The sequence below is a fragment of the Lepus europaeus genome, chromosome 9 (assembly GCF_033115175.1).
Source record: "Lepus europaeus isolate LE1 chromosome 9, mLepTim1.pri, whole genome shotgun sequence".
Taxonomy (NCBI): domain Eukaryota; kingdom Metazoa; phylum Chordata; class Mammalia; order Lagomorpha; family Leporidae; genus Lepus; species Lepus europaeus.
The window spans coordinates 24,337,264-24,364,176 of record NC_084835.1 but is presented as its reverse complement, the minus strand read 5'-3'; the positions used below and the strand labels follow the sequence as shown (position 1 = coordinate 24,364,176).

The 26,913-nt window shown below is 42.7% G+C and overlaps 1 protein-coding gene and 1 non-coding gene across 6 annotated transcripts in view; one reads left to right on the top strand and one right to left on the bottom strand.

Annotated features, from left to right (window-relative positions):
• The window catches only part of RBM6 (RNA binding motif protein 6), a 119,720-nt gene that overhangs the window by 30,493 nt on the left and 62,314 nt on the right, over nucleotides 1–26,913 (bottom strand). For all 5 annotated transcript variants that reach the window (XM_062200914.1, XM_062200916.1, XM_062200917.1 and 2 more), the window contains one exon: nucleotides 648–722. In XM_062200914.1, the coding sequence (XP_062056898.1) occupies nucleotides 648–722 (75 nt within the window). The remainder of the gene's footprint in view (nucleotides 1–647; nucleotides 723–26,913) is intronic.
• LOC133767416 (U6 spliceosomal RNA) lies at nucleotides 4,738–4,844 on the top strand. Its single transcript, XR_009866881.1, has one exon. It is a non-coding gene; the product is annotated as a U6 spliceosomal RNA (small nuclear RNA).

Sequence of the window (26,913 nt, the reverse complement as noted above, 5' to 3'; positions counted from 1 at the left end):
GCTGGGCCAGGCTGAAGCCAGGAGCCAGGAGCTTCATCTAGGTCTCCTACATGGGTACAGGGGCCCAAGCACTTGGGCCATCCTCTGCTGCTTTCCCAGGCACATTAGCAGGGAACTAGACCAGAGGTGGATCAGCCGAGACATGAACTGGAGCCCATACGTGATGCCGGCAGCATAGGCAGCAGCTTAACACCATAGCATCTGCCCCTAAAATTATATTTTCATGTTTACTGATAAAACTGAACTGTTAATAAATAAAACAGTACAGTATAATTTCTTTTTAATGTGTCAATCTACAAAAATATAAGTTTAACAGAAATAAAGCAACATGCTGCCTGAAGTTCTATACTCTTGGAAGTCCCAAAATATCCTTATGGACAGTTCCCACAGAAATCAGGCTCTCCAAATTCTCCTTTCCAAATACCAGTTTCCTTGTGAGCACACCCAGGGAGACTAACAGAGAAGAGATGGTAGGACAAGTGACACTATTTTTATAATCAACAGAAAGCAAGGCATGTCTTGGCCTCCAGTTCATCAAAAGTTTATACAGAATGAAGAGCTTTGCCCTTGTAAATGCTGTTGCTGGAGACATGCAGGAGCTTTAACAATGGATGTCTACTTCTACAGAAAGGTATTCTTGTACTTACTCGTTTACAGTACCAAAAATCCGGACCTGGTACATACTCGAGGGTGACCTCTTTGTCATGGATCATTAGAGTTCCCTGTAAACACAAAGACAGAAGCCATCAACATCAACCCTAGGAAAACAGAGAGACAAGAAGGCACAGAGAGCCTTTCTAGTCTCCAACCTGAAACATTTTATAAAGAGTGAATTTACTCTTCAGCAAAGGGAGAAAGGCTGTGTTAAGCCACAGATTTGGGGCAGTGTGACACAGCAAGCTTATGCTTAGGGAAGGGGAGTGGGAGAAGGTGAAATCCATCTTCGGCCTTGGCTCCTGTAGATTGGGATGCTGTTCTTGGGTAGGCTAGGCCCAGTCTATTCCAGAGGTCACGTAGCACATTCTCATAAGCCCCAGCAAGTGCCCCACTTGGCTCAGGAGTTAGCATACTAACAAAAAACAAACTCTTCCTTCTGTAGCATAGAGGCATAGGAGTCTTCTCAGATATCTTCTTTTCCATGGCTAACTCAAATCTCCTTGGAGAAGCAGTAAGTGCTATAACTCTGGTACCCAAAATTTTCTTTGGAAAACTGGCTACACAGCAAAAGCACCAGGATAAAGAGGTACAACACAGAAGATAAGAATAAACAAGTATGAAAGCTTCATGAGGTGACATCCTAATAGCAGGAAACTGTGCACTGTTGATAGCAGGTAGATGGTGGCAACAGCAGCAGCATCACTCTGGCCTGGAGCTTACAGAGTGAGCCAGCCCTGAGATCTAAGGAGCTATCATTGGCACAGAAGCTTTTGGGAAAGTGTGGCACAGGAACAGGTAGGATAAGGGGCTCAAGAAGCTTGTAGTTACAGAGCCCTCTTGCCTCTCTGCTTTGGACAAGTCATAATTTCTAGTTCACATCAAGAAAAAAATGTTTTAAGAAACCCTAGCCAGCAGATATTTTGTAGCAAAGGGGAAAAATAATCTCTGCCTATTGACAAGGAACCCTCACCCACACTTGTAAGTGAACTAACCGAGGCTGTGACTCTGGAACTAGCCCCTGCGCTGTATTCATTCTCCGCCCTCTAGGGTCCTCTGTGTCACTCCTCAGACAGGGCTCTGAGTTAAACAACTCATTTCATTGCAATTGGACCTCAGTTTCTTGCTTGAATCCATACATCTGTCAAATAATGCTTTACCTCCCTGCTTTTCACACCAAAAGAGTTAAAAGAAATACATAGAATAAAATTATTGTCTTGTCAAAATGAAAGGAAAACTGTCCACCTACCTAATAGTTAGAATCTGGTCTCTGAGAAACTATCTCTTGGCTTGCCCTCAAGGCTAAAGGACAACGACAATAAAATCTTTCTTACATTTATTAAGTACTTACTCAGAGTCAGAAACTGCTAAGTACATTTTCTCATTTAATCTGCTAAATGATTACATGGATAACATTATTTCAACTTGACAGCTGAAGAAACATGTTCAGAGTGTGTGGGGGGGGGGGTGTCACCCAACTAGTGAAGGGCTAAACTGGATTCACATCTGGTGCTAAAGAGAAGAGACCCGGGTCTCATTCACCAACTTGTGCTTAGTATTAGGGACAAGCAATCTGACCTCAGAAGCTGACTGGAAAAGAGATAAACTCCACAGGGGAGCTATGAAGGGGTGATCAGAGGAGCACCACTAAGTCCAACTCTACTGATGCAAAGGTGGTTAAGATGGTGCCCTTCTAAACTTAGGACATCACACCATTTAAGAGTATGGACTTGTGGCTCAGGTTCTCTAAATTTCAATCCTGCTTCTACTCCATGACCTTCAGCAAGGTCCTTAACTTCTTTGTGCTTTAGTTTCCTCATCTTTAAAGTTGGGATCACAGTACCTACTTCCTAGGATGATTGTGAAGATTAACATACATAAGGAAGCTAGAATATAGTGAGGCCTCAATAAATGTTGATTATTTCAAGCCCTAAATGTTAAAAAAGGACTAGTCATCAGCAAATAAGACTAAACAGAGTCGAATAAAATCACACAGGTCATGCTGCTTTTTTTGCCAGCTAAGAACATTTAAGAACCCATTTTAATCTCCTGAAAGACTACATTTTTATAAAGAATGGTCACTGTGCATCAGAACCTGGATCTCCATGATAGCACTTAACATTGGTTGTCAAACTGCTAGCCCAAATTGCAGGCTAAATCATGCTGGATTTTTATTTATCAGCACCCAACACAGTATCTGATATAGGAAAAGGAGCGTAAGTAGCTCTTGTTGAATGAACAAAGGACTGAGTTGTACCAACTATATCCAGAGGACTGCAGTGTGTAGCACACGGGAGCTTTGGAAGGAGGTATTATCATGGCATGCACTTGCACACCCACTTCATACAACATGTCAGTTGCCATATGAACAGTGATCAGCAGCCACCAGAACAAGGCACTTTCAATTTCGGTCCACTGAAAATTCTGATTTCACCACTTGAAGGCATTAGAGATTCAGTAATGGCTAAGGAAAGGTGCATTTTATAGTTCCTAGACAGCAAATATGCTGTTCCAGTAGCTGTGGACAGATGACATGCAGGAGTCCCCATGAGCATGCCAGCTGGGAGACTCCCTTCACCTCATGTGTTACAAAGGCAATGGTTTCTTACTGTTATGGAATGTCCTACCACTCAGGCAGCTTTTCTTTTCAACTTGTACATTGTTAGTAACCACTGTCACTGTTATTGTCAGGCTGCCAGTAACCACTGCTAAAGAATATGAAATGGTTTTAATATCACCATTGAAGAACAGCCAACTGTTTTAATAAGAATAAATAGGAAAAAACTGAGATCAGTCAGTTATCTATGATTTGATCTCCCAGACACTGTCACACAAAGGTAGCCCAGATATACTAAGCACACACATAGCTGCACCCTGCACATACATAGCTCCTGTTTTCACAGAGCAGAGATTTGCCAGTGACTTCCAGGTAAGTAGCCTGTGGGGAGCTGGATTAATGAACAGGCAGAACAATGCAACACTTCCAGTGGTTATCCGCTCTTAATTGTCTATTATCTACAATCTTCAACACACTAGAATTTTTATTCCCTTGAATTATTGAGTTATTAAGCTAATCAAGCAAAGATGCCATCAAAGCCATGAGTTTGATTAACCACATCTAGCTCTTACACAGGCACCAACAATTTGAAAGTAAAATCAAAGACATCTCCTCAGATTAAGCTTAAATTAGACATACACCTCCTAAAATCCTCTCAAGTCTATGTTCTCAGTTCGCACATAATGGTGTTTCTAAGCAGGTTTCAAGGAGTCATAACATGAAGTTGCAAAAAAGCTACAGATATTTGTGTCCAAGAACAACAAGCAAAGTCCTTACTCTCTACCTCAAGGATACTACAGAGGAGCAAATTCTAGATCTGAGAGCTGCGGAGTTCAACATGTACATTCCCACTCCCTTTTATCAACTGCTTTTAAACACTTCACAATTCCATTTTGTGACTGTCTGGCTGTGACCTGAGTCACAGAGTTGAGATTCTATCACATACTCCAGTTTGCTCATAATCAACCCTCAAGGATTCTTAAGGTACTAGGAGATAAAATAGAAAATAGAAAAGAAAGAACATTTCTGGCCAGTATCTTTGTTGAAGATCTCCAATTTACAAACATAGTTAAGAGTTATACTTTGCACTGAGAATGTGATTATTATGTGATGTAACAAATCTTTGCATTAAAGATGGGAAGAAAAAAAGATAGCATTCAAAGGCAGGGGGGAAGTATATGAACCTTGTAACAGCTCTCAATGAAAAACAGCAACCCCTCTTCACCGATATGTTCTTCTAAACACGGGTTAGCAGAGTCAGCTTATCGGTGGTTGAGAATTAGCACAGTTTTCAGATTTAGTAATCTTCTTTTACAGAGCAATTTAAAGCTCACTAAGGAATTTTTATAAATATCATCTCATTGACCCATATAAATAAGGTACATGTGAAATCTACTTATACAAACTATGGCTGAGATACATCGAGCAGCCTCCCCAAAATTACAGATAGTTGACAACACATACAATACTGAAGCTCAGGTTTTCTTTTCACCATATTGCCTTTCCCTGTTTTAAACGTGTAGGGAGTGCTCGCTTTGGCAGCACATATACTAAAATTGGAACGATACAGAGAAGATTAGCATGGCCCCTGTGCAAGGATGTCACGCAAATTCGTGAAGTGTTCCATATTAAAAAAAAAAAAAAAGTGTAGGGAATCAGCCAATTCACATTTGTCACACCAAAGAGATGGCTTCTGATGAGGTCCCACAAGATAAAAATGGAAGAAATCCACAGATAACGAGCCATAGGGAGTTTGTAAAGAGGCTGTCATAAAGGCCTTGCTTCTTGTTAGTGCTGCCAATTCCTCAAACTGGCCTGCGGCTCAACATGGCCTTTCTGTCCTTAAACAATCTATGGTTACTTTAGGTGTTGTGCCTAAGACAAAAAGGGCTGCTAGTAAATGGCTACTAGCAGCAATTTCAAGAACCATAATGGTAAAGTGAACCTGGGGGGGGGGGGGTAGGGATTGGAAGAACAGAAAGAACAGCTTTAAAAGAGATGTACATAATTTCTCTTAGAATAAAAGATTACTTTTTACAGAAATATTTTGTGAAGTAGCTAGATTAACTATATGATACAAGGACATGTTGTAGTTCAAATATTTTGTAAAATTCATCATCCTCAAAGGCCAAAACCAGAATGAAATACAAAGAGGAAAAGAGGAGGAAGAAAGAGGGAAGCACAAAGAATGCCCTGTGATCACTCTGTAGCTCTTCCTGTTGATCTTTCCCATGTCTTGTTCTTAGAAATGCTTTTTTAAAAAAGATTATTTATTTATTTATTTATTTGGAAGTCAGAGTTACACAGAGAGGAGGGAGGGAGGGAGGGAGATATCTTCCATCCTCTGGCAGTGGCTTTACTCACTACACCACAGCACTGGCCAGACTGGCTTTTTATTAAACATGATCTGAGCTGCTCTTCGAACCCAGGAGATGAAGCACCTATGGGATCTCCTCTGAAACCAGAATCTCACTTCAGGGTCTAATTTAAGGTTGAGGGGCAAAAAGATACTGCCCTCTTGGTTGCCACTTCTTCAGGTATCTTTTGTTGTGCAGACAAAAACACAATAAAAAGTTTTTTAAAAAATATTTTATTTATTTTATTTGAGAGGCAGGGTTAGACAGAGGGAGAGAGAGAGAAAGGTCTTCCATCCGTTCGTTCATGCCCCAAATGGCTGCAGCTGGGCTGATCCAAAGCCAGGAGCTTCTTCCAGGTCTCCCACATGAGTGCAGAGGCCCAAGCACTTGGGTCACCTTGCACTGCTTTCTCAGGCCATAAGCAAAGAGCTAGATTGGAAGTGGAGCATCCAGGACAAGAACTGACACCCATATGGAATACCAGTGCCACAGATGGACACTTAGCCTATTATGCCACAGTGCCAACTCCAACAAAAATGTTTTCTAAAATCATCCTTAATACACATTAAAATTTTTTATTTGTTCAAGTATTTATTTGAGAAGTAGAGACAGACAGAGAAAGTGTGTGCTCCTAATCTCTGGTTCACTCCCCAAATGCCTACAATAGCCAGAGCTGGAACAAGGCCAAGACCAAAACCAAGAGCCAGGAATACCATCCAGATCTCCCATACGGGTTACAGGAACCCAACCACTTGAGTCATTACCACTGCCTCCAAGGTCTGCACTAGCAGGAAGCTGGAGGTGGGTGTCATATGGGATGTGGATGTATCAGCTGGCATCTTAATCTAGGCCAAATGCGTACTCAAACAACAATCACCTTTAATCATATAACTAGTTTATATGACACCAGCAACAACAAGCATCCAGTTAAAACTGTATTTGTGCTCTTTGAAGCAAGAGAGCTATCTTTCACAGAACCTTACCCATCAACATCAGAGATGGCCAGAGACTTAAAATAAACTTGGCTCCAGGTACACAACAAGATCTCAACATAAGGGAACTAAATTATTTTATTACTTTTTAGTTACTTCGTTAAATTGTTTATTTGAAAGGCAGAGAGACTCAGAGAGAAGGGAGAGAGATTGCCCTTCTTCAATCCTCAGATGTCCACAATAGCCAGGGCTTGGTCAGCTGGAAGCCAGAAGTCAAGAACTCCATCCAGGTCTCTCAGGCAAGGAATCAACTACTTAAACCATATCTGTTGTCTCCCAGTGGGACTATCAGCAGGAAGTTGGAATCTGGAACTGAGTCAGAACTTGAACCTGGGTACTCTGATATAGGATGTGGGCAAACACCAAATGCCCAGCCCTTAATTACTTTAAAGGAATCTGGTGCTAAGAATACGTTCACTTCTTATCATTCTTACATGCATTTTATTTTATTTATTTATTTGAAAGGTGGAGTTAGAGACACAGAGGCAGAGGCAGAGAGAAAGAGAGGTCTTCCATCCACTGGTTCACTCTCCAAATGACTGCAACGGCAGGAGCTGGGCTGACCCAAAGCCAGGAGTCAGGAGCTTCTTTTGCGTCTCCTACATGGGTGCAGGGGCCCACGTACTTGTGCCATCTTTTACTGCTTTCCCAGGCCACAGCAGAGAACGGGATGGGAAGTGGAGCAGCTGAGTGTCGAACCGGCACCCATGTAGGATGCCAGCCTTGCAGGCAGCGTCTTTACCTGCTAAGCCACAGCGCCGGCCCCTAAAAGGTCTCTTAAAAAAAAATTTTTTTTTATCCACTTATTTGAAATGCAAAGTGACAGATAGAGACAGAGACAGAGTGAGTGAGCGTTTCCATCTGCTGGTTCACTCCCCAAATGGCCACAATGGCCAGAGCAGGGCCAATCTGAAGGCAGTAGTCAGGAGCTTCTTCCAGGTCTCTCACACAGGTGCAAGGTCATAAGTACAAGTTCTTGGGCCATCCTTTTCTGCTTTCCTAGGTGCATTAGCAGGGAGCTGGATCAGAAGTGGAACAGCTGGGACATGAATAGGTGCCCATATGTAATGCCGGCATGGCAGGCGGTGGCTTTACTTGCTATGCCAAAGCACTGGCCTTGGCCCCATGAGTTCTCAACTTTAAAAAACATGTAAGAGGGCTAGCACTGTGGTGCAGCGCTGTGGTGCACTGCTGTGGCAGTGGGTGCCTCTCTAACTCTGCCTTTCAAATAAATCAAGATCCCAGTCCTACTAAAAAATGTCTCATCACTATGAAAGAAAATCTCTGATCTGCAATCTCAGAGATGATTCCATTAATTAAGGTTCAGGAATACTTAGGAAGAATGGACTTGTCTATCATGAAATCCACAAGACTCTCCCATTCTAAGGTTCCATTAAATTCACATAAATACAGTGCTCCCACTCTTGGTTTTATTTTCCATAGTGGCAGTTACTGATGGTCAATTGTAGTTTGAAAGTATTAAATTGAAAAGCCCAAAAATTAACAGTTCATAAGTTTGGAATTGTATCCTGTTCTTAGCAGCATGATAAAATTTCCCACCATTCCGCTCACTTAAATCAGCATATCCATCCTGTGTAGCTAGCTATCTGTCCATTAGTCACTTTGTAGCTATCTCAGTTATCAGATCTACGGTCTCAGGATCAAAGTACATGCATTCAAGTAACCTTTAATTTACTTAATAGTGGGCTCAAATAAAAGTAATTTAAATATCGCAAACAAAAGCTGTAAAGTGATTCCTTTAAGTGAAAAGGTGAAAATGCTCAATTTAATAAGATAATATGTTGAGGTTGCTAAGATGAATTTTAAATCTCTGAATGAATGAATCTTTTTTTTTTTTTTTTTTGACAGGCAGAGTGGACAGTGAGAGAGAGAGAAAGAGAAAGGTCTTCCTTTTGCCGTTGGTTCACCCTCCAATGGCCGCCACACCACGCTGATATGAAGGCAGGAGCCAGGTGCTTCTCCTGGCCTCCCATGGGGTGCAGGGCCCAAGCACTTGGCCATCTTCCACTGCACTCCCTGACCACAGCAGAGAGCTGGCCTGGAAGAGGGGCAACCGGGGAATGAATGAACCTTAAACCTGTGAAAATGTAAAGGAAAATGACATCTCAAGGGGGCCAGTGTTGTGATGTAGGGGTTAAGTCACAAGAGGTAAGCCACTGCCTACAATGCTGGCATGCCCTGTCAAAGTACCAGTTCGGATCCCAGTTGCTCTGCCTCAGACCTAGCTTCCTCCTAATGTGTCTGGGAAAGCAGCAGAAGATGGCCCAACTACTTGGGTCCGCCCCTATCACCCATGTGAGAGACTGGGATGGAGTTCTTGGCTCCTGGCCTCGGTCTGGCCCACCCTTGGCTGTTGTAACCATTTAGGGAGTGAACCATCAGATGGAAGATCTCTTTGTGTTTCTCTCCCCCTCTCTCTCTGTGGCTCTGCCTTTCAAATACAACAAATATTAAAACAAAAACAAAACAGAGTGAACCTTAAATCTGTGAAATTGTGAAAGAATATCAAATTTGTACTGGTTTTGCTATTGAACCTCAAACTCAGGTTATGATCACAGACAATGATAAGTGCTTAGTTAATATGAAAAAGGCATATTTGTGTACGTATGCACAGAATAGAGAAAATAGAAGACACAAGGTTCTGGGTATTATTCTAAGTCTTTTCTTGGGAAAAAGTAAGGCTCTATTACAGAAACTGAGCAGACAAGGCACTCAGCAAATCTCTTTTACTATAAACATCTCAAAAAAAATAAACAATTTACAAGCTCTAGTTATTAACACTCAGAACAAATGAAAAACTGTAACCCACTAAAATGCAAACATTCTTAAAACTTGTGGTTTATTATAATTTTGTATCTCTCGAAGCAATATTTCATCCAATATTTACAAGGACCTCGGTCTAGTTAAAATTATCCTTGAGGCCAATGTTGGCACACAACAGGTTAAGCTGTCACTTGTGACACGGGCATGCCACACGGCTGCTCCACTTTTGATCCAGCTCCCTGCTAACGACCTGAGAAAACCAATGGAAGATGGTCCAAGTGTTTGCCCCCTGCCACCCACATGGGAGACCCAGAAGAGGCCCCTACCTTTGGTCTAGCCACTGTAGCCATTTGGGGAGAACAAGTGGATGAAAGATCTCTCTATTTATTTATATGGCTCCAAGGACTTGAGTCATCTTTTTGATTGAGTCATCTTTTGCTGCTATTCCAGGTACATTAGCAGGGAGCTGGATCAAAAGTGGAGCATCCAGGACTCAAACTGGCGTCCCATATTGGATATCATTGTTGCTGGTGGTGGCTTAACTCGCCCTATGCCACAGCACCAGCCTCCAACATATATGTAAAAACAACACACAGCTGGCTCCCCTCCAAATTACTTCAATTCAATCTACTGTGATTATTTCTTCTTCTTCTTCTTTTTTTTTTGGTTTTGTTTGTTGTTGTTGTTTTTTTTTTTTTTTTTTGACAGGCAGAGTGGACAGTGAAAGAGACAGAGAGAAAGGTCTTCCTTTTTGCTGTTGGTTCACCCTCCAATGGCCACTGCGGCCGGCACATCGTGCTGATCCGAAGCCAGGAGCCAGGTGCTTGTCCTGGTCTGCCATGGGGTGCAGGGCCCAAGCACTTGGGCCATTCTCCACTGCCTTCCCGGGCCATAGCAGAGAGCTGGCCTGGAAGAGGGGCAACCGGGATAGAATCCGGCACCCCAACCGGGATTAGGACCCGGTGTGCCGGCGCCGCAAGGCGGAGGATTAGCCTGTTAAGCTACAGCACCAGCCTTCTTCTTTTTTTTTTTTGGACAGGCAGATTTAGACAGTGAGAGAGAGAGAGAGACAGAAAAGTCTTTCCTCTGTTGGTTCACCCCCCAAATGGCCACTAGAACCGGCGCACTACGCCGATCCGAAGCCAGGAGCCAGGTGCTTCCTCCTGGTCTCCCATGCGGGTGCAGGGCCCACCTCCACTGCCTTCCTGGGCCACAGCAGAGAACTGGACTGGAAGAGGAGCAACTGGGACAGAACCCAGCGCCCCAGCCGGGACTAGAACCCGGGGTACCGGCGCCGCAGGCGGAGGATTAGCCTAGTGAGCCATGGCGCCAGCCTCCCTAAAACTTTTTTATTCTCCAAAAGCAGTTTGGCCACAATAGGATATGCATACTTGGTTTTTTTAAGATTATTTATTTATTTATTTATTTATTTATTTTTGACAGGCAGAGTGGACAGTGAGAGAGAGACAGAGAGAAAGGTCTTCCTTTTGCCGTTGGTTCACCCTCCAATGGCCGCCGCGGTAGCGCGCTGCGGCCGGCACACCGCGCTGTTCCGATGGCAGGAGCCAGGTGCTTATCCTGGTCTCCCATGGGGTGCAGGGCCCAAGCACTTGGGCCATCCTCCACTGCACTCCCTGGCCACAGCAGAGAGCTGGCCTGGAAGAGGGGCAACCGGGATAGGATCGGTGCCCCGACCGGGACTAGAACCCGGTGTGCCGGCGCCGCAAGGCGGAGGATTAGCCTGTTGAGCCATGGCGCCGGCCCTATTTATTTATTTTTTTAATTTGAGGGGCCAGCGCTATGGTGTAGCGGGTAAAGCCACCATCTGCAGTGTTGGCATCCCATATGGGTACAGGTTCGAGTCCCAGCTGCTCTACTTCTGATCCAGCTCTCTGCTATGGAATAGGAAAGCAATGGAAGACTGCATAAGTCCTTGGGCTCCTGCACCCACGTGGGAGACCCAGAAGAAGCTCCTAGCTCCTGGCTACGGATTGGTGCAGCTCTGCCGTTGAGGCCAATTGGGGAGTGAACCAGTGGATGGACGACCTCTCTCTCTCTCTGCCTCTTCTTCTCCCTCTGTGTAACTCTTTCTTTCAAATAAATAAATTAATTTTAAAAAATTGAAAGGCAGAGTTACAGAGAGAGAGAGATCTTCCATCCGCTGGTTCACTCCCCAAATGACCCAACAGCAGGTGGTGGGCCAGGCTGAAACTTGTCTGGAGCTTCCTCGTGCTCTCCCATATGGGTGCTACAACCCAAGCACTGGGGCCATCTTCTGCTGCTTTTCCTAGGTGCATTAGCAGGGAGCTGGATCAGAAGTGAAGCAGCTGGGACTCAAACAGCATTATATGATACAGAACACTGGCACTGCAAGTGGCAGCTTAACCTGTTGTACCTCACCATATCAGTCAACCCTTGTGCGTTTATTTACAATAAGAAAAGCTACAGCCAAAGCCACCCAGGTAAAACATGCTCTTTAGCACACCCTAACTTCTTAGCTTCTAAATCTAATCATCTTGTATTCAAACTTCAGACACTGATATTACTGCTGTTCTGTTTCAGAGTATAGGTTTTGGTTTCTAGTCGTTAGCCTGCAAATCATTTTAAAATTTATTTTATTTACATATTTAATTACATATTTAGCTTTTAAAAATATAATAAGGATAACTAAGGTTTGCAGAAACAATTCTGTAACTTGAAAGATTTTAGAATCTGGTTTGGAATGTGGAAAACTGAGAGACTCCTAGTAGTATCCCAATGTCTATTTGTTTACTTTTCTTTGGGAGCAAATCTCTATTTTTTAAAAAAAATTTATTTAAGAGGCAGGTAGACAGAGATGGAGGTAGGTGGGGAGGCGGTGGAAGAGACAGATGGAACTCTTACCCACTGGTTCATTCTTAAAGTTCCCAAGGGCAAGCACTGAGTCTGGCTGAAGGTGGGACCGGAAACTCAGTCCAGGTCTCCCATAGTGGTGGGAGAAACCGAAATACTCGAGTCTACCTGCTGTTTCCCCGAGTCTGCACTGGGACACTGAGACATGCTGACATCTTCTAACTCCTGGGCCACCTCCCACCCTAAATACCTGTTTTTTTCCTCAACATTTCTTTAATAATTTGAAAGGCAGAGAAACAGAGAAAGAAGGAAAGAGAGAAGGGGGTGGGAGGAGAGAGAGGGATTTTCCATCTACTCATTCACTTCCCAAATGGCTCTAGTAGCTGGGGCTGAGCCAACAGCCAGGAACTCCATTTCAGTCTCCTACATGGATTACAAGGGCCCACATATTGGTATTGGGCTGTCTAGAATAGACAAGTTCTCTTGCCCTCATTGTAGCTGAATGTGGTCATGACTAAATTTTGATAAAGTGGACATGGGCATAAATAGTGCTTGCAAAGTTCAGGGAGAATTCTTAAAGAGGGTTAATTTTAGGGGCCAGAATGCTGGCATCCCAGGTGAGAACCAGCTGAAGTCCCAGTTGCTCCACTTCTGATCTATTTCTCTGCTAATGTGCCCAAGAAAGCAGCAGAATTTGGCCAAAATTTGGGACCCTGCCACTCACATAGGAGACCTGGATAGAGTTCCTGGCTCCTGGCTTTGTCCTGTCCCAGCCTAGCCATTAGGGCCATTTGGGGAGTGAACCAGCTGATGGAAGATCCCTCACTCTGTATATTCCTATCTCTCTGCCTTTCAAATAAATAAACTGTAAAACTAAAGTATCCATCCTGGACAAATAAGATAAAAGGCATTTGCTGAGGATGACAGGGCTAACTGGTTGAAAGAGGCAAGGTTTCTGATGATAGCCAGGATAGTTAAGACTGCATTTACATTAGAGAGGAATAAATTTACTTAAGCCAATATTATTTTTAGTTTTCTGTCATTCCAAGGGAAATTTAATCCTAACTAATATAGATGCTTTGGGAAATTACTGGTGATAGGCAGAGGAAGGTATTTTGAAAGAGTATGAAATAAAAATTATAGAATAAAAGAGTATGAAATAAAAATGGCAGGACAAACTAGTTAAGTAGAATAAAAGGAGTAAGAAATGGCAATCAATTTTTAAAAATGCTTACTTTTTTTCTGACAAGCTGTAGTACTGTATCTCTACTGGTGACATAAAGGTCCTGCTGTCACCTCACACTCAACATTTCTTTTTAAAGATTTATGTTATTTATTTGAAAGAGAATTACATAAAGAGGTAGAGACAGAGAGAAAGAGATCTTCCATCAGCTGGTTCACTCCCCAGATGGCTGCAACAGCCAGAGCTGCGCAGATCCGAAGCCAGGAGCCAGGAGCTTCCTCCGGGAGTCCCACATGGGTGCAGGGGTCGGAGGACTTGGGCCATTTTCTGCTTTTGCAGGTGCAATAGCAGGGAGCTGGATCAGAAGTGAGAATGCTGGCACTGCATTCTCACCTGCTACACCACAGTGCCAGCCCCTGGTATTATCATTCTTCTAAGCTTTTAGTGGTCTTTGAATCTGCCCCTCTCCTTTACCCTCCCTCAAATATCCAGCATTACCAAAGCTTAGAGAGTCTTTGTTTAAATTCTTTCAAATCTGGCATTTTCCATCTAAATCTACTCCTAATCCCTAGTGTGAGCCATCAACTTCTTACATCTCACTCAATTACTGCTCTAGATCCTAAGGGGCCTTTTTCTCTGATATTTTCCTTTTAAGTCTACATGCTACCACAAGAAGTGTCTCCCTACAGTATCATTTTGATCCTGGTACATTCTTTGGCTCTCCTAAGCCTTCAAATTAAAGGTTTATGCAAAGCTCTTGTTAAGGTTTGGTTGTTAACCAAACCTGACCTACCTTGTACCTTCTAAGTCATATCATTCACTAAATCCCGGAAAATTAGAACAAAAATCACATAAGAATTTGGAAGCTAAAAACAAACAAGAATTGTAGCTAGATCTGTCAGAGCAGAAACAGTACCTACTACTTGCTATCAAAGACAATAGTGTTGGAGCCGGTTTTAAGTTGCTGCCTTCGAGGTCAGTGTCCCATTTGAGTGCCAGTTCAAGTTCCAGATGTTCCACTTCCAATCCCATCTCCCTGCTAATGTGCCTGGGAAAGCAGCTGGGGATGGCCCAAGTCCTTGGGCCTCTGCATCCAAGTGGGAGATCAAGATGGAGTTCCAGGTTCCTAGCTTTGGCCTGACCTAGCCTCAGCAGTTGTAGACATCTGGGGAGTGAATCAGTGGAAGGAATCAATATCTGTCTCTGCCTCTCTCTGAATCTCCCTCTCTCTAACTACCTTTTTTTTTTTTTTTTTTTTTTTGACAGGCAGAGTGGACAGTGAGAGAGAGAGAGAGAGAGAGAGAAAGGTCTTCCTTTTGCCGTTGGTTCACCCTCCAATGGCCGCCACGGCCGGCACATTGTGCTGATCCGAAGCCAGGAGCCAGGTGCTTCCTCCTGGTCTCCCATGGGGTGCAGGGCCCAAGCACTTGGGCCATCCTGCACTGCCTTCTCAGGCCATAGCAGAGAGCTGGCCTGGAAGAGAGGCAACCGGGACAGAATCCGGCACCCCGACTGGGACTAGCACCTGGTGTGCTGGCACCGCAAGGCGGAGGATCAGCCTATTGAGCCACGCCGGCCTAACTCTACCTTTGAAAGAAATAAATTTTAAAAACAAAAATAAAACTATGTAACAGAGGCTGATACTAGTAAGTTAGGTGGGGTTTTAAAAAGACAATAAGGGGGGCTGGCACTGTGGTACAGCGAGTTAAAGCCCTGGCATCCCATATGAGTCCCGGATCTAGTCCTGGCTGCTCCTCTTCCAATCCAGCTCTCTGCTATGGCCTGGGAAAGGAGTAGATGACGGCCCAAGGCCCTGGGCTCCTGCAACCACGTGGGAGACCGGAAGGAAGCTCCTGGCTCCTAGCTTCAGATTGGAGCAACTCCGGCTGTTGTGGCCATCTGGAGAGTGAAACAGTGGATGGGAGACCTCTCTCTCTGTCTCTACCTCTCTTCGTAACTCTTTCAAATAAATTTAAAAAAAAAAAAAAAAAAAAAAAAACAAAGGACAATAAGGGCCAACACTGTGGAAAAGTGGGTAAAGCTGCTCCCTGCAGTGCCAGCATCCCATACAGGTGGCCAGTTGGAGACCTGGCCATTCCACTTCCAGTCCGGCTCTCTGCTTTGGCCTGGGATAGCAGTGGAAGACGGCCCAAGTCCTTGGGTCCCTGCACCCTTGTGGGAGACCCGGAAGAAGCTCCTGGCTGCTGGCTTCAGATTGGCCCACCTCCAGCCGTTGCAGCCATTTGGGGGAGTGAACCAGCAGATGGAAGAAGTCTCTCTTTCTCTCTCTCTCTGCCTCTCCGTGACTGCCTTTCAAATAAATAAATAAATAAATTTTTTAAAGTATAACATCAATACCTAACCGATTCTTTAGCTGCCACAGTTATATACATTCCTTGTATATGTTTTGGGTATATTTGACTCCAGAAAAGCCATTTAGATTTTCTTTAGCTAGGTAATAAATGTACCCCTCTGCAGGATGGAATTATTTTGAGGATTCTTTGCGGTGATATGACAAAAGTCTATGTGCAATTTTGCTTACAAAGAGTGATCACTATATGTCACACCTAATCTTGACAATGTTGGGGATTTTAAAACACCAGTCCCTATACGTCAAGCTCAAGGTCTTACAAGAAATTTTAGATGTTAAAAAAACTGGATAGATGTGATGACTCAGAGTGTGCCATTTATACGGCGATAAACTCCAGAAGAACCACAGGAACAGACTACATGAAATAACACACTGAGTAGCTAATACTATCACTGCATTTTACTATGATTTTATGTTTTAAAAATGTTATAAGCACATGGGTAAATCATGCTTTCTAGGCACTGGTTTAATCTCTGGGAAGTGTGAATAACTTTTATCAAACTGGGGTTCAGAAGAGGTCATTTTACATTCTTTCATTCTTTATATTCCTGTTTTTCTGTAACTTCATGGTTTTTTTTTTTTTAGAATTAATTATAATAATCACCATCTAACAAAGTAAATGAAATGCTGATTTGTAAAAAAAAAAAAAAAAAAAAAAAAAAAAAAGGAGAAAAAAAGAAAAGAACCTACAGCAGTGACTACCTTGGGAAGTGCAGAAAGGACAATGGTCATTATGAAGCAAAATTCTGCTTTTTGACCTGGGCAGTGGTTACAACTACATACAATACATACATAGCAGTACATATAATTTGGGATTATAGTATATTTCTGTATACAACACTTCACAAAAAAGGAGGGAGGATGATTTAGAAATAGTGCTCTTGGGGCCAGTGCTGTGATGCAGTGCGTTACAACCCCAGCCTGTAGCACCAACATCCAATATGGGCGCTGGTTCAATTTTTCGCGGCTCCTCTTCCAGCTCTGTACTAATGCACCTGGGAAAGCAGTGGAGGATGGCCCAAGTCCTTTGGCCCCGCAGCTGTAAGAAGCTCTGGACTCCTGGTTTCGGCAGGGCCCAGCTCCAGTTGTTGTGGACATTTGGGTAGTGAACCAGCAAACGGAAGAACTCTCTATCTGTCTCTAACTCTTTCTGTAACTCTACCTTTCAAATAAATAAAATAAATATTTAAAAAAGAAAAAAGAAACAGTGCTCTCTTCATTTGTATACTTCAAGCATCTGTTTTACTCAAGCTCTTTACATGCTGCATCTCCACGATCGACAGAGCCATCTTAAGGTAATTTAATAATTTTATAGAGTACTTCATTAATAACTGCCATCACAGTTGCTTAAGATATATCACTTTCTGTATGCATGAATAAAATAATGTCATTGTGGGAAAGTCGACCTACCCTATGAAACAAGTATCTTTTGGTTTTAACTTATGACAGTCAATTCTTTCACTGGTTCGTAAGCAAATTAGAGTACTTGTTTTATTACAAATGGAGGATCCTCTCTCTCCCCATTCTCTCTGTAACTCTACCAAATAAATAAATAAATGTTTTAAAAATAAGTAATAATTGAGAAAACCTTAGAACAGTACAGACTTTACAAGGACTTAAAGATTCTATCTGCAGGATGAATTCTTGGGAAATCTCACCTCACAGTAATGTACTAATACATGGGTACTACTTTCAACATTTGAAAGAATCTGGTATTCCATAACTATCTACCTTAAGACGATTCAGGCTAAGACATCCTGTCTTTCCTTTCTTAAAAAAAAAAAAAAAAAAAAAAAAAAAGGATTTATAGGGGGGTCGGTGCTGTGGCGCACTACATTAATCCTCCACCTGCCGTGCCCGCATCCCATATGGGCGCCGGGTTCTAGTCCTGGTTGCTCCTCTTCCAGTCCAGCTCTCTGCTGTGGCCCGGGAAAGCAGAGGATGGCCTGGCTCCTGGCTTCGGTTTGGCACAGCTCCAGCTGTTGCTGCCATTTGGGGAGTGAACCAACAGACGGAAGACCTTTCTCTCTGTCTCTCCCTCTCACTGTCTGTGTAATTCTACCTCTCAAATAAATAAATAAAATAAAATCTTAAAAAAAAAAAAAAAAAAGGATTTATTTATTGCAGCCAGCGCTGAGGCATAGTAGGTTTGGCCTTCACCTGCGGCACTAGCATCCCATATAGGATCCAGCTTCATGTCAATGGCCTGGGAAAGCAGTAGAAGATGGCCCAAGTGCTCAGGTCCCTGCACCCATGTTGGAGCCCTGGAAGCAGCTCCTGGCTCCTGGCTTCAGATCAGCCGAGCACCAGACCAGCTTTGGCTGTTTTGAGGCCATTTAGGGAGTGAACCAGCAGATGGAAGACCTCTCTGTAACTCTGCCTCTCAAATAAATAAATCAGTCTTTTTAAAAAAAGACTAATTATTTGAACGGCAGAGTTAGAGAGATGAAGAGACTGAGAGAGAAAGAAAGGGAGATCTTCCATCCACTGGTTTACTTCCCAGATGGCAGCAACAGCTGGAGCTGGACCAGTCTGAAGCCAGGAGCCAAGAGCTTCTTCTGGGTCTCCTCCTAGGGTGCAGGGGCCCAAGCACTTGGACCATCTTCCACGGCTTTCCAAGGCACAGTAGCAGGGAGCTGAATAGGAAGTAGAGTAGGCAGGAATGGAACCAGAGCCCATATGAGATGCCAGCACCACAGGCGCCAACTTTACCCAATACAACACAGCACTGATGTGTGTCTGTCTTCATTTTTCATTGAATATAGAACAAGAAATAAGAGTTCACAAAAGAAATAAAAATAGCTTGTTCTCAAATGTAAAAATGTTTTATCTTACTAATAAACTAAGATGGGAAAGCTGAATGATTCCCTTCTTCACTACACTAGTAACCTTTAAAATATTATAAAATATTCCAAACAAAAATATATTATATAATACAATTACTATCACTATCCAGTACAAGTAGTTTGTTAAATAACATTTGAGACTAGTTGGTACACAGGAAACACAGATTCTCTAAAACACTGTTGATGAAAGAATGATATAGGACATACCTAGATGACAATCTGACCACATTTGTGAAGTCTTTAAATACACCTAACTCTCAAACCTGTCAAATCTACATGCAAACATCAATCCTACACAAATAATTAAGGATGTGTGACTATCTACAGGATATTTATAACATAACACCACTGTTTAATAAAATAAAGAAATAACATCAAAGTGTCAAATGAAAAGCTAGTTAAATAAATCACAGTAATCTATACTATGAAGACAGTTATTAAAAGTAGTATGATAAAATGAGGGCCAGCGCTGTGGGGTAGCAGGTAAAGCCACCACCTGCACTGCCAGCATCTCACATGGGCGCCAGTTCAAGACCCGGCTGCTCCACTTCTGATTCAGCTCTCTGCTATGGCCTTGGAAAGCAGTAGAAGATGGCCCAAGTCCTTGGGTCCCTGCACCCGCATGGGAAACCCAGAAGGAGCTCTTGGCTGCTGGTTTCAGAATGGCCCAGCTCCTGCTGTTGTAGCCATTTGGGGAGTGAACCAGCAGAAGGAAGAACTCTTCTCTGCCTCTCTGTAACTGTCTTTCAAATAAACAAATAAATCTTTAAAAAAGTAGTATGATAAAATGTATTTACTAACAAGAAAAAAGGTCCACAATATTTGAGATTACAGATGATATAAATCTGAAAGGACACAAATCAAAGCCACACCAGAAATCCAATCAACAGTTATAGAATATATCATCCAAAAACAGCAGATTATACATTCTTCTCTAACTTACTAGAATATTCACTAATATAAACTGTATTTTGGGCCATAAAACATACATTGACAAATTCAAAAGAATGGAAAATCATAAAACATATGCTCTCAGACAACAGAAATAAAAACTAGAAAGATAGGTATAAAACTCCAAAATCCTTGGAGATTAAAACACATGTCTAAATAATACACCAAAGAATAAATGTCAAAAGAAATTTTAAAATATTTTGAACAACAGCTACCTGTGATGCTGGTATCCCATGTCAAAGTGCTGGATCAGGTCCCAGATGCTCTGCCTTTTTTTTTTTTTTTTTTTAAAGAATTATTTATTTTATTTGAAAGTCAGAGTTATATATATAGAGAGAGGTCTTCCATTCACTGGTTCACTCCCCCAAATGGCTGCAATGGCCAGAGCTGAGCTGATCCAAAGCCAGGAGCCAGGAGCCAGGAGCTTCTTCCAGGTCTCCCACGTGGGTGCAGGGCCCCAAGGACTTGGGCCATTTCTACTGCTTTCCCAAACCATAGCAGAGAACTAGATCGGAAGTGGAGCAGGCAGGACTTGAACCGTCACCCATATGGGATGCCAGCACTACAGGCAGCTGCTTTACCAGCTACGCCACAGCACCGGCCCCAAGATGCTCTGCTTCTGATCCAGCTTCTGCTACTATACCTGAGAAGACAGCAGATGATGGCCCAAGTGCCTGGCTACACATTCGGGAGACCTGGATAGAATCCCAGTCTCCTGTCTTCGGCCTGGCACACCCAGCCCTGGTTATTATGGCCATTTAGAGAGTGTATCAATGATTGGAAGATATCTCTCTCTGTCTCTTTGTTGCTCTGCCTTTCAAGTAACTAAAGAAAATAAATCTTTAAAATATTTTGAACAAAATGAAAATGAAAATACAACTTATTGGATAGTTAGGCCCGTGCCTGCAGCACTGGCATCCCATATGGTCATTGGTTAGAGTCCTGGCTGCTCCACTTCTGATCCACCTCCCTGCTAGTGGGCTGCGAAGGCAGTGGAAGATGGCCCAAGTGCTTGGGGCCCTGCACCCACGTGGGAGACCTGGAAGAAGCTTCTGGCTCCTGGCTTCAGATCGACCCAGCTTTGGCCATTGCAGCTATTTGTGGAGTGAACCAGTGGATTAAAGATCTTTCTCTGTCTCCCCCTCTCTTGATCTGTAACTTTGCCTCTCAAATAAATAAATCTTTAAAAAAAAATTTGATAGCATTAATTGACAGAATTAGTTAAGAAAAAATCTGTAAAATCAAAATCTCAAGCTTCTACCTTAGGAAACTAGCAAAAGAATAACTTAAGTTTATTTATTTACATGAAAGGCAGAGTTACAGGGTGAGAGTCTGTATGTTTGTGTGTGCATGTGTGCAGAGGCAGAGAGAGAAAGAAAGAGAGAGAGAGAGAATCTTCCACCTACTGGTTCTCTCCCCAAAAGGCTACAACAGCCATAGGGAGGGAAGGCTGAAGCCAGGAGCCAGGGTCTCCCACGTGGGTGGACAGGGACCCGAAGTTTTAGGCCATCCTCTGCTGCTTTCCCAGGCACATAAGCAGGGAACTCAATCAGTAGTGGAGTGGCTGGGACTTGAAGCAACACCCATATGGGACGCCAGTACTGCAGGCTGTAGCTTAACCAGCAGCATCACAACACTAGCCCCTAAAAGCTGGTTCTTTAGAAAGATCAGTCAAATAAATAAACACTAATCAGGCTGAGAAAAAATAGAAAAGAGATCTAAGAAAGGAACATTATAGGGGACAGCACTGTAGCTCAGTGGGTTAAATCCCCAGCCTGCAGTGCTGGCATCCGTTGGACGCTGGTTTGAGTCCCAGCTGCTCTACTTCCAATCCCGCTCCCTGCTAATGCACGTGGGAAAGCAGCAGAGAATGTCCCAAGTTCTTGGGCCCCTGCACCCACATAGGAGAACTGGATAAAGCTCATGGCTCACAGCTTCAGATCAGTTCTGGCAGTTGCAGCCATTTGGGGAGTGAACCAGCAGATGGAAGACCTTTCTTTCTCTCTCTGTCTCTACCTCTCTCTGTAACTGTTTTTCAAATAAATAGAATCAATATATAAAAGAAAAAAATAAAGGAACATTATAGAGAACTCTATTCTCAAATTTAATAATCTAGATGAAATAGATCAATTCTTAAAACGATACAATCTCTCAAAATTCACATAAGATGAAACAGACCTAAGTATCTATTAAATAAATTTGCTCACTAATTTATTATCTTCTAAACGAGAAAGCACTAGGTCCAGCTGGGTTCACTAGTGAAACCTCCAATATTTAAGTAAGAAATTATACTAATTCAGAATACAGGAGTAGAGGTGATACTCAGTCATTCTGAGTCCAGCATTACCTAATACTAAAACCAGAGAAATCTAAGAAAATTAAAGACTAACATCTCTCATGAATACAGGAGTTAAAACCCCTGATAAGATAAAATCTTAACTGACAATGAATAAAATGAATTACACAGCACAACCAACTAGAATTTATTCCAAATATCTGAAGTTGGCTCAACACTCAAAACTCAATTAATGTAATCAATCATATCAGTAAGCTGAACGTGAAAATAGATGCAGAAGCAGAATTTGACAAAATTCAAAACTCATTCATGATTTAAAACACCAAACAAAAGTCTCCAATAAATCAGGAACAGAGAGGGTAGCTCCTCAACCTGATGAAAAAAAAAATCTACCCAAACCACTATAGCTAATATCACACTTGACAATGAGAAACTAGATGCTTTCCTATTAAGGTCAGGAGAAGAGTTAAGATGTCCCTCCCACATCTCCTTTTCAACATAGTGCCTAGACAATACAACAAGCCAAGAAAAGGAAACAGAAGGTATACACACTGGGAGGAATAACTGAAACTGCCTTTGTTCACAGATGACATGACTGTTTAGATAAAGTGCACAAAAACTAGGGAGAAGAAAAAAAACAAAACTCCTGAAACTAAAAGACTATAGCCAAACTGTTAACATCGAATGTTAATAAACAGAAGTTGACAGTCTTCCTATATCCCAGCACAAAAAATGACTGGCATTTTAAATAAAAAACAAAATATTATTACATTAGTCCCCCCACAATTTGAAATATTTGGTTACAAATATAATAAAACACAAAGGGATTTCAAAAATTTCATAGAAAAAGTTGATCTTTTAACTAGCTTCTTATTTACTAGGCATGTCTACCCTTCATTTTTTTAATTTTCATTTTTTATTTGAAGGCAGAGAGATGGGGGCATGGGATAGGAGGGGTGCTCCCAATATGCCGGTTCATTCCCCAAATGCATACAACTGCCAGAATTAGGCCAGAACAAAACTGGGAGCTACGATCTCAATCCAGTGGCAGAAACCCAGTTAGCTGAGACATTACCAGAGCCTTCCAGGGGTCACATCTGTACCAAGTCAAGACCCAGAATAATGTACTGATCCCAGGCACTCCTACATGAGATGCAGGTATATAATCACTAGGCCAAACTCTCATATTCAAACTCATTTTTTCTTCAAGATTTTATTTATTTATTTGAGAGGTGAGAGACAGACAGAAAGATCTTCCATCCAATGGTTCACTACCCAAATGGTTGCAATGGTTGAGGCAGCCAGGCTGAAGCCCAAGTACCTGGGCTACCTTCCACTGCTTTCCCAAGCTATTAGCAGAGAGCTGTATCGGAAGAGGGGAAGCTGGAACATGAATCAGTGCCCATATGGGATACTGGCACCACAGGCAGAGGCCTGGCCTACTACACCACAGTGCTGGCTCCTAAACTTACCATTTTTTAATTTCATTTTTGAATTATTTTTTATTTTTTAAATTAATGTTTAGTTTTAGTTTTTTAGTCTTTAACAGATGTGAAAGAGGAAGAGAGAGAGAGAGAGAGAGAGAGAGCGCGCGCGCGCGCGCAAGAGAGAGCACTCAAATCTGCTGGTGTGCTTCCCAAATGCCTGTGACAATGAGAACTAGGCCAGGCTGTGAGCTAGGAGCCCAATCCAGGCTTCTCACATGGGTGGCAGGGACCCAATCACCCGAGCCATCACCTGCTGCCTCATAGGGTAAACATTAGCAGGAAGCTGGTGCCAGGAGCTAGAGCTGGCACTCAAACCCAGATACTCCAATGTGGGACGTGGCCATCCTACAAAACCTTTCATTTATCTCATTTTTCTTTGGAGAGAACCCCATCCCCCACTGTATTCATTGTAATTCCTTGACTTTTCTCTCCTATCTTAGTTTCTCCGCTCAGGAAAAACATGGGAGAATGGATGTGCCCTAATTGGTGACAGAAATGTTTCAGGTGGAGGTGTCTGTTGGTTGTGCCTTGAGCAAACTGGGAAGATTCTGTCCTCGACTGAATCAACTCGTCTCCCACAGATCCTTTTCTGATAGCTGGGAAATATCAGAAGAAAGTATGTTGGTGGTACCTAAGAAAATCTTCTTTGGTGGATCTTCAAGTGCCAATTCACTCTGACCGAGGAAGATAATGGGGGGCCCTGAAGAGGTGGCCATGATTACAGGCCGTGATACCAGATCTCTTTGCTTCACTGCTATTCCAGAAGTCTCCTAAACTTATTTTGAGCCAACATTTTGATGTATCTTCCTACCTAATAAAGAACTGCTGACCCCAAAAATAAAAAAAAATTACCAAAAAAAGGGAACTGCAAAATACACTAATTAAAGAACTAAAACATACTAAAGCTTTTAAATCTTTGCAGGGAAAAAAACAAACTACTCAGAAAATGGGCAAAACAGAATTACAGATATACACACTCTAGAACTAGAACACACTCTAGAACACAGAACTAGCAAGTTCTGGGAATTTATTCTTCAGATAGATCCCCACGTAAGTCAACTTACCAAAGTTCACTGCCTGAAGTATGTTTCTTTTTTTTTCTTTTCTTTCTTTCTTTTTTTTTTTTTTTTTTTTTTTTTTTTTTTTTTTTTGACAAGCAGAGTGGACAGTGAGACAGAGAGAAAGGTCTTCCTTTTGCCGTTGGTTCACCCTCCAATGGCCGCTGTGCTGCGGCCAGTGCACCACGCTTGATCCCAAGGTAGGAGCCAGGTGCTTATCCTGGTCTTCCATGGGGTGCAGGGCCCAAGCACTTGGGTCATCCTCCACTAAACTCCCAGGCCACAGCAGAGAGCTGGCCTGGGACAGAATCAGGGGCCCCGACCGGGACTAGAACCCAGTGTGCCGGCGCCGCAAGGTGGAGGATTAGCCTGTTGAGCCACGGCGCTGGCCTGAAGTATGTTTCTAACTGTAAAAGACTGAAGAAGCCCTAAGTGTCCATCAATAGAGCAGTTGGTAGGGAAAAGAAGGTAAACCATGTGATAGAGTATTATTTAGCTATCAAAAACAATGCAGAGTTCCTTAAAAGAAAAAAAAAATTGTATTACCAAATTATCCAACAATACACTCCCAGGAACAGACTGAAAAGAAATGAAAGCAGGGACTGGAAGATGCATCAGTATGCTGGTGTTCACAGCACTACTCCCAATACCCAAAAGTGGAAGCAACCCAAGTGCCAATTAATGTTGAACAAAGGGTAGTATATCCATACAATGGAAGTTTTTTCAGCTTAGGAAGGAAATTGTTTCTGAAAATTACTTATTTATTTTATCTGAAATAGGGCCAGCAAGACAGACAGAAGAGTTCCCACTGTTGGTTCACTCCCCAAATACCCAAAACAGTTGGGGCTAGGCCAAGCCAAAGCCAGAAGCAAGGAACCTGATCCAGGTCCCCACACAAGTGGCAGGGACCCAACCACCTGCCTATACCATCATCCACAGCTTCCCAGGGTGTGCCTTAGAAGGAAACTGGAATAGGAAGCAGAATCAGGACTCAAACCCAGGCACTCTGATATGGGGTGCAGGCATGTTCACCAGAAGCTTTACAACTAGGATAAAAGCCCACCTCTAAAAAGCAAGAAAATTCTGACACATGCTACGATATAGACGAACCCGGAATCTTTTGTTAAATGAGATAGATACTCCAGTCACAAGAGGACAAATACTCTATGATTTCATTTATATGAGGTATCTGGAACAAACTTAGAAAGAAAGATGGAATGTAGTAAAGTAGTTGCCAGGGATTAGGGGAAAGAGTTCAGAGTTTTGGTATGTGGAGATGAGTAAGTTCTGCAGATGGACAGTGGTAATGGCTGCATAACAATGTGAATGTACTTTATATCACTGAAAGTAGATTTAAAGATAACTGGAATGGTAAATTTTAGGCTACATTTATTTTATCATTTTTAAAATCAATTTTTAAATAAGAACAAAAGTGTAAAAACTGCTTAAATAGAGAAGGATGGGGTAGGCATTGTGGCACAGTGGGTTAAGCAGCTGCCTGGGATGACTGCATCCCATACCAGAGTGCCAGTTCAAGTCCTGGCTACCCCATTTACAATTCAGCCTCCTGCTAATGTATCCTGGGAAACAGCAGATGATGGTTTAAGTGTTTGGGCCTTGCTATCCATATGGCAAATATGACAGACTACCAGACTCCTAGCTTTGGCCTGGCCTAGCCCTGACTATTGTGAAAAATGTCTATTTTGGGAGCAGGTGTTGTGGTGTAGCAGGAAAAGCTGTTCCTTGCAATGCTGGCATTCCATATGGGCACTGATTCAAGTTCTGGGAGAGAAAGAGACAAACACACAAACACAGAGAGAGAGAGAGAACATGCGTAAAAACTAGAGAGCTCCCATTCACTGGAAGCTTCCTCTGGGACTCCCGCATTGGTGCAGGGGCCCAAAAACTTGGGACATCCTCTGCTGCCTTCCCAGGCACATTGGCAGGGAGCTGGATCAGAAGCAGAGCAGTAAGGACTCAAAGTGGCCAGCACTGCAGGCCTTGGTTCTAACCTGCTGCACCACAGGGCAGCCAGGAGACAGTAGGGGAAGAAAGGGGAGGGGAGGGGGACGAGACGGGAGGGGAAGGAAGGGAGGAAGGAAGGAGAGTGAACCAGCGGATAGAAGACCTCTCCCTCTGCCTCTGCCTTTCAAATAAGTAAATCTTCTAAAAAAATAAGTAAACCTTTAAAAATAAATAAAAGTTAAAATGAGTTGCTTTCTGATATTTCCTATTTGATATGAAACAGACCAATCTGTATTGCACAGCACTCTCTACAGAGCAGGTTCTGTCTACAACAAAGTGGTATTATAAAAAGTAAAATTTATGCATCGTTTACTTTGAGTTTAGTTGCTATAAAATTAGTTTAGCATGCAAGTTCTTTTTTTTTTTTTAAAGATTTATTTATTTATTTGAAAGAGTTACACAGAGAAAGAAAGAGAGGCTCAGAGAGAAAGAGTCTTCCATCTGCTGGTTCACTCCCCAATTTGTCGCAACAGCTGGAGCTGCACTGATCTGAAGCCAGGAGCTTCTTTTGGGTCTCCCA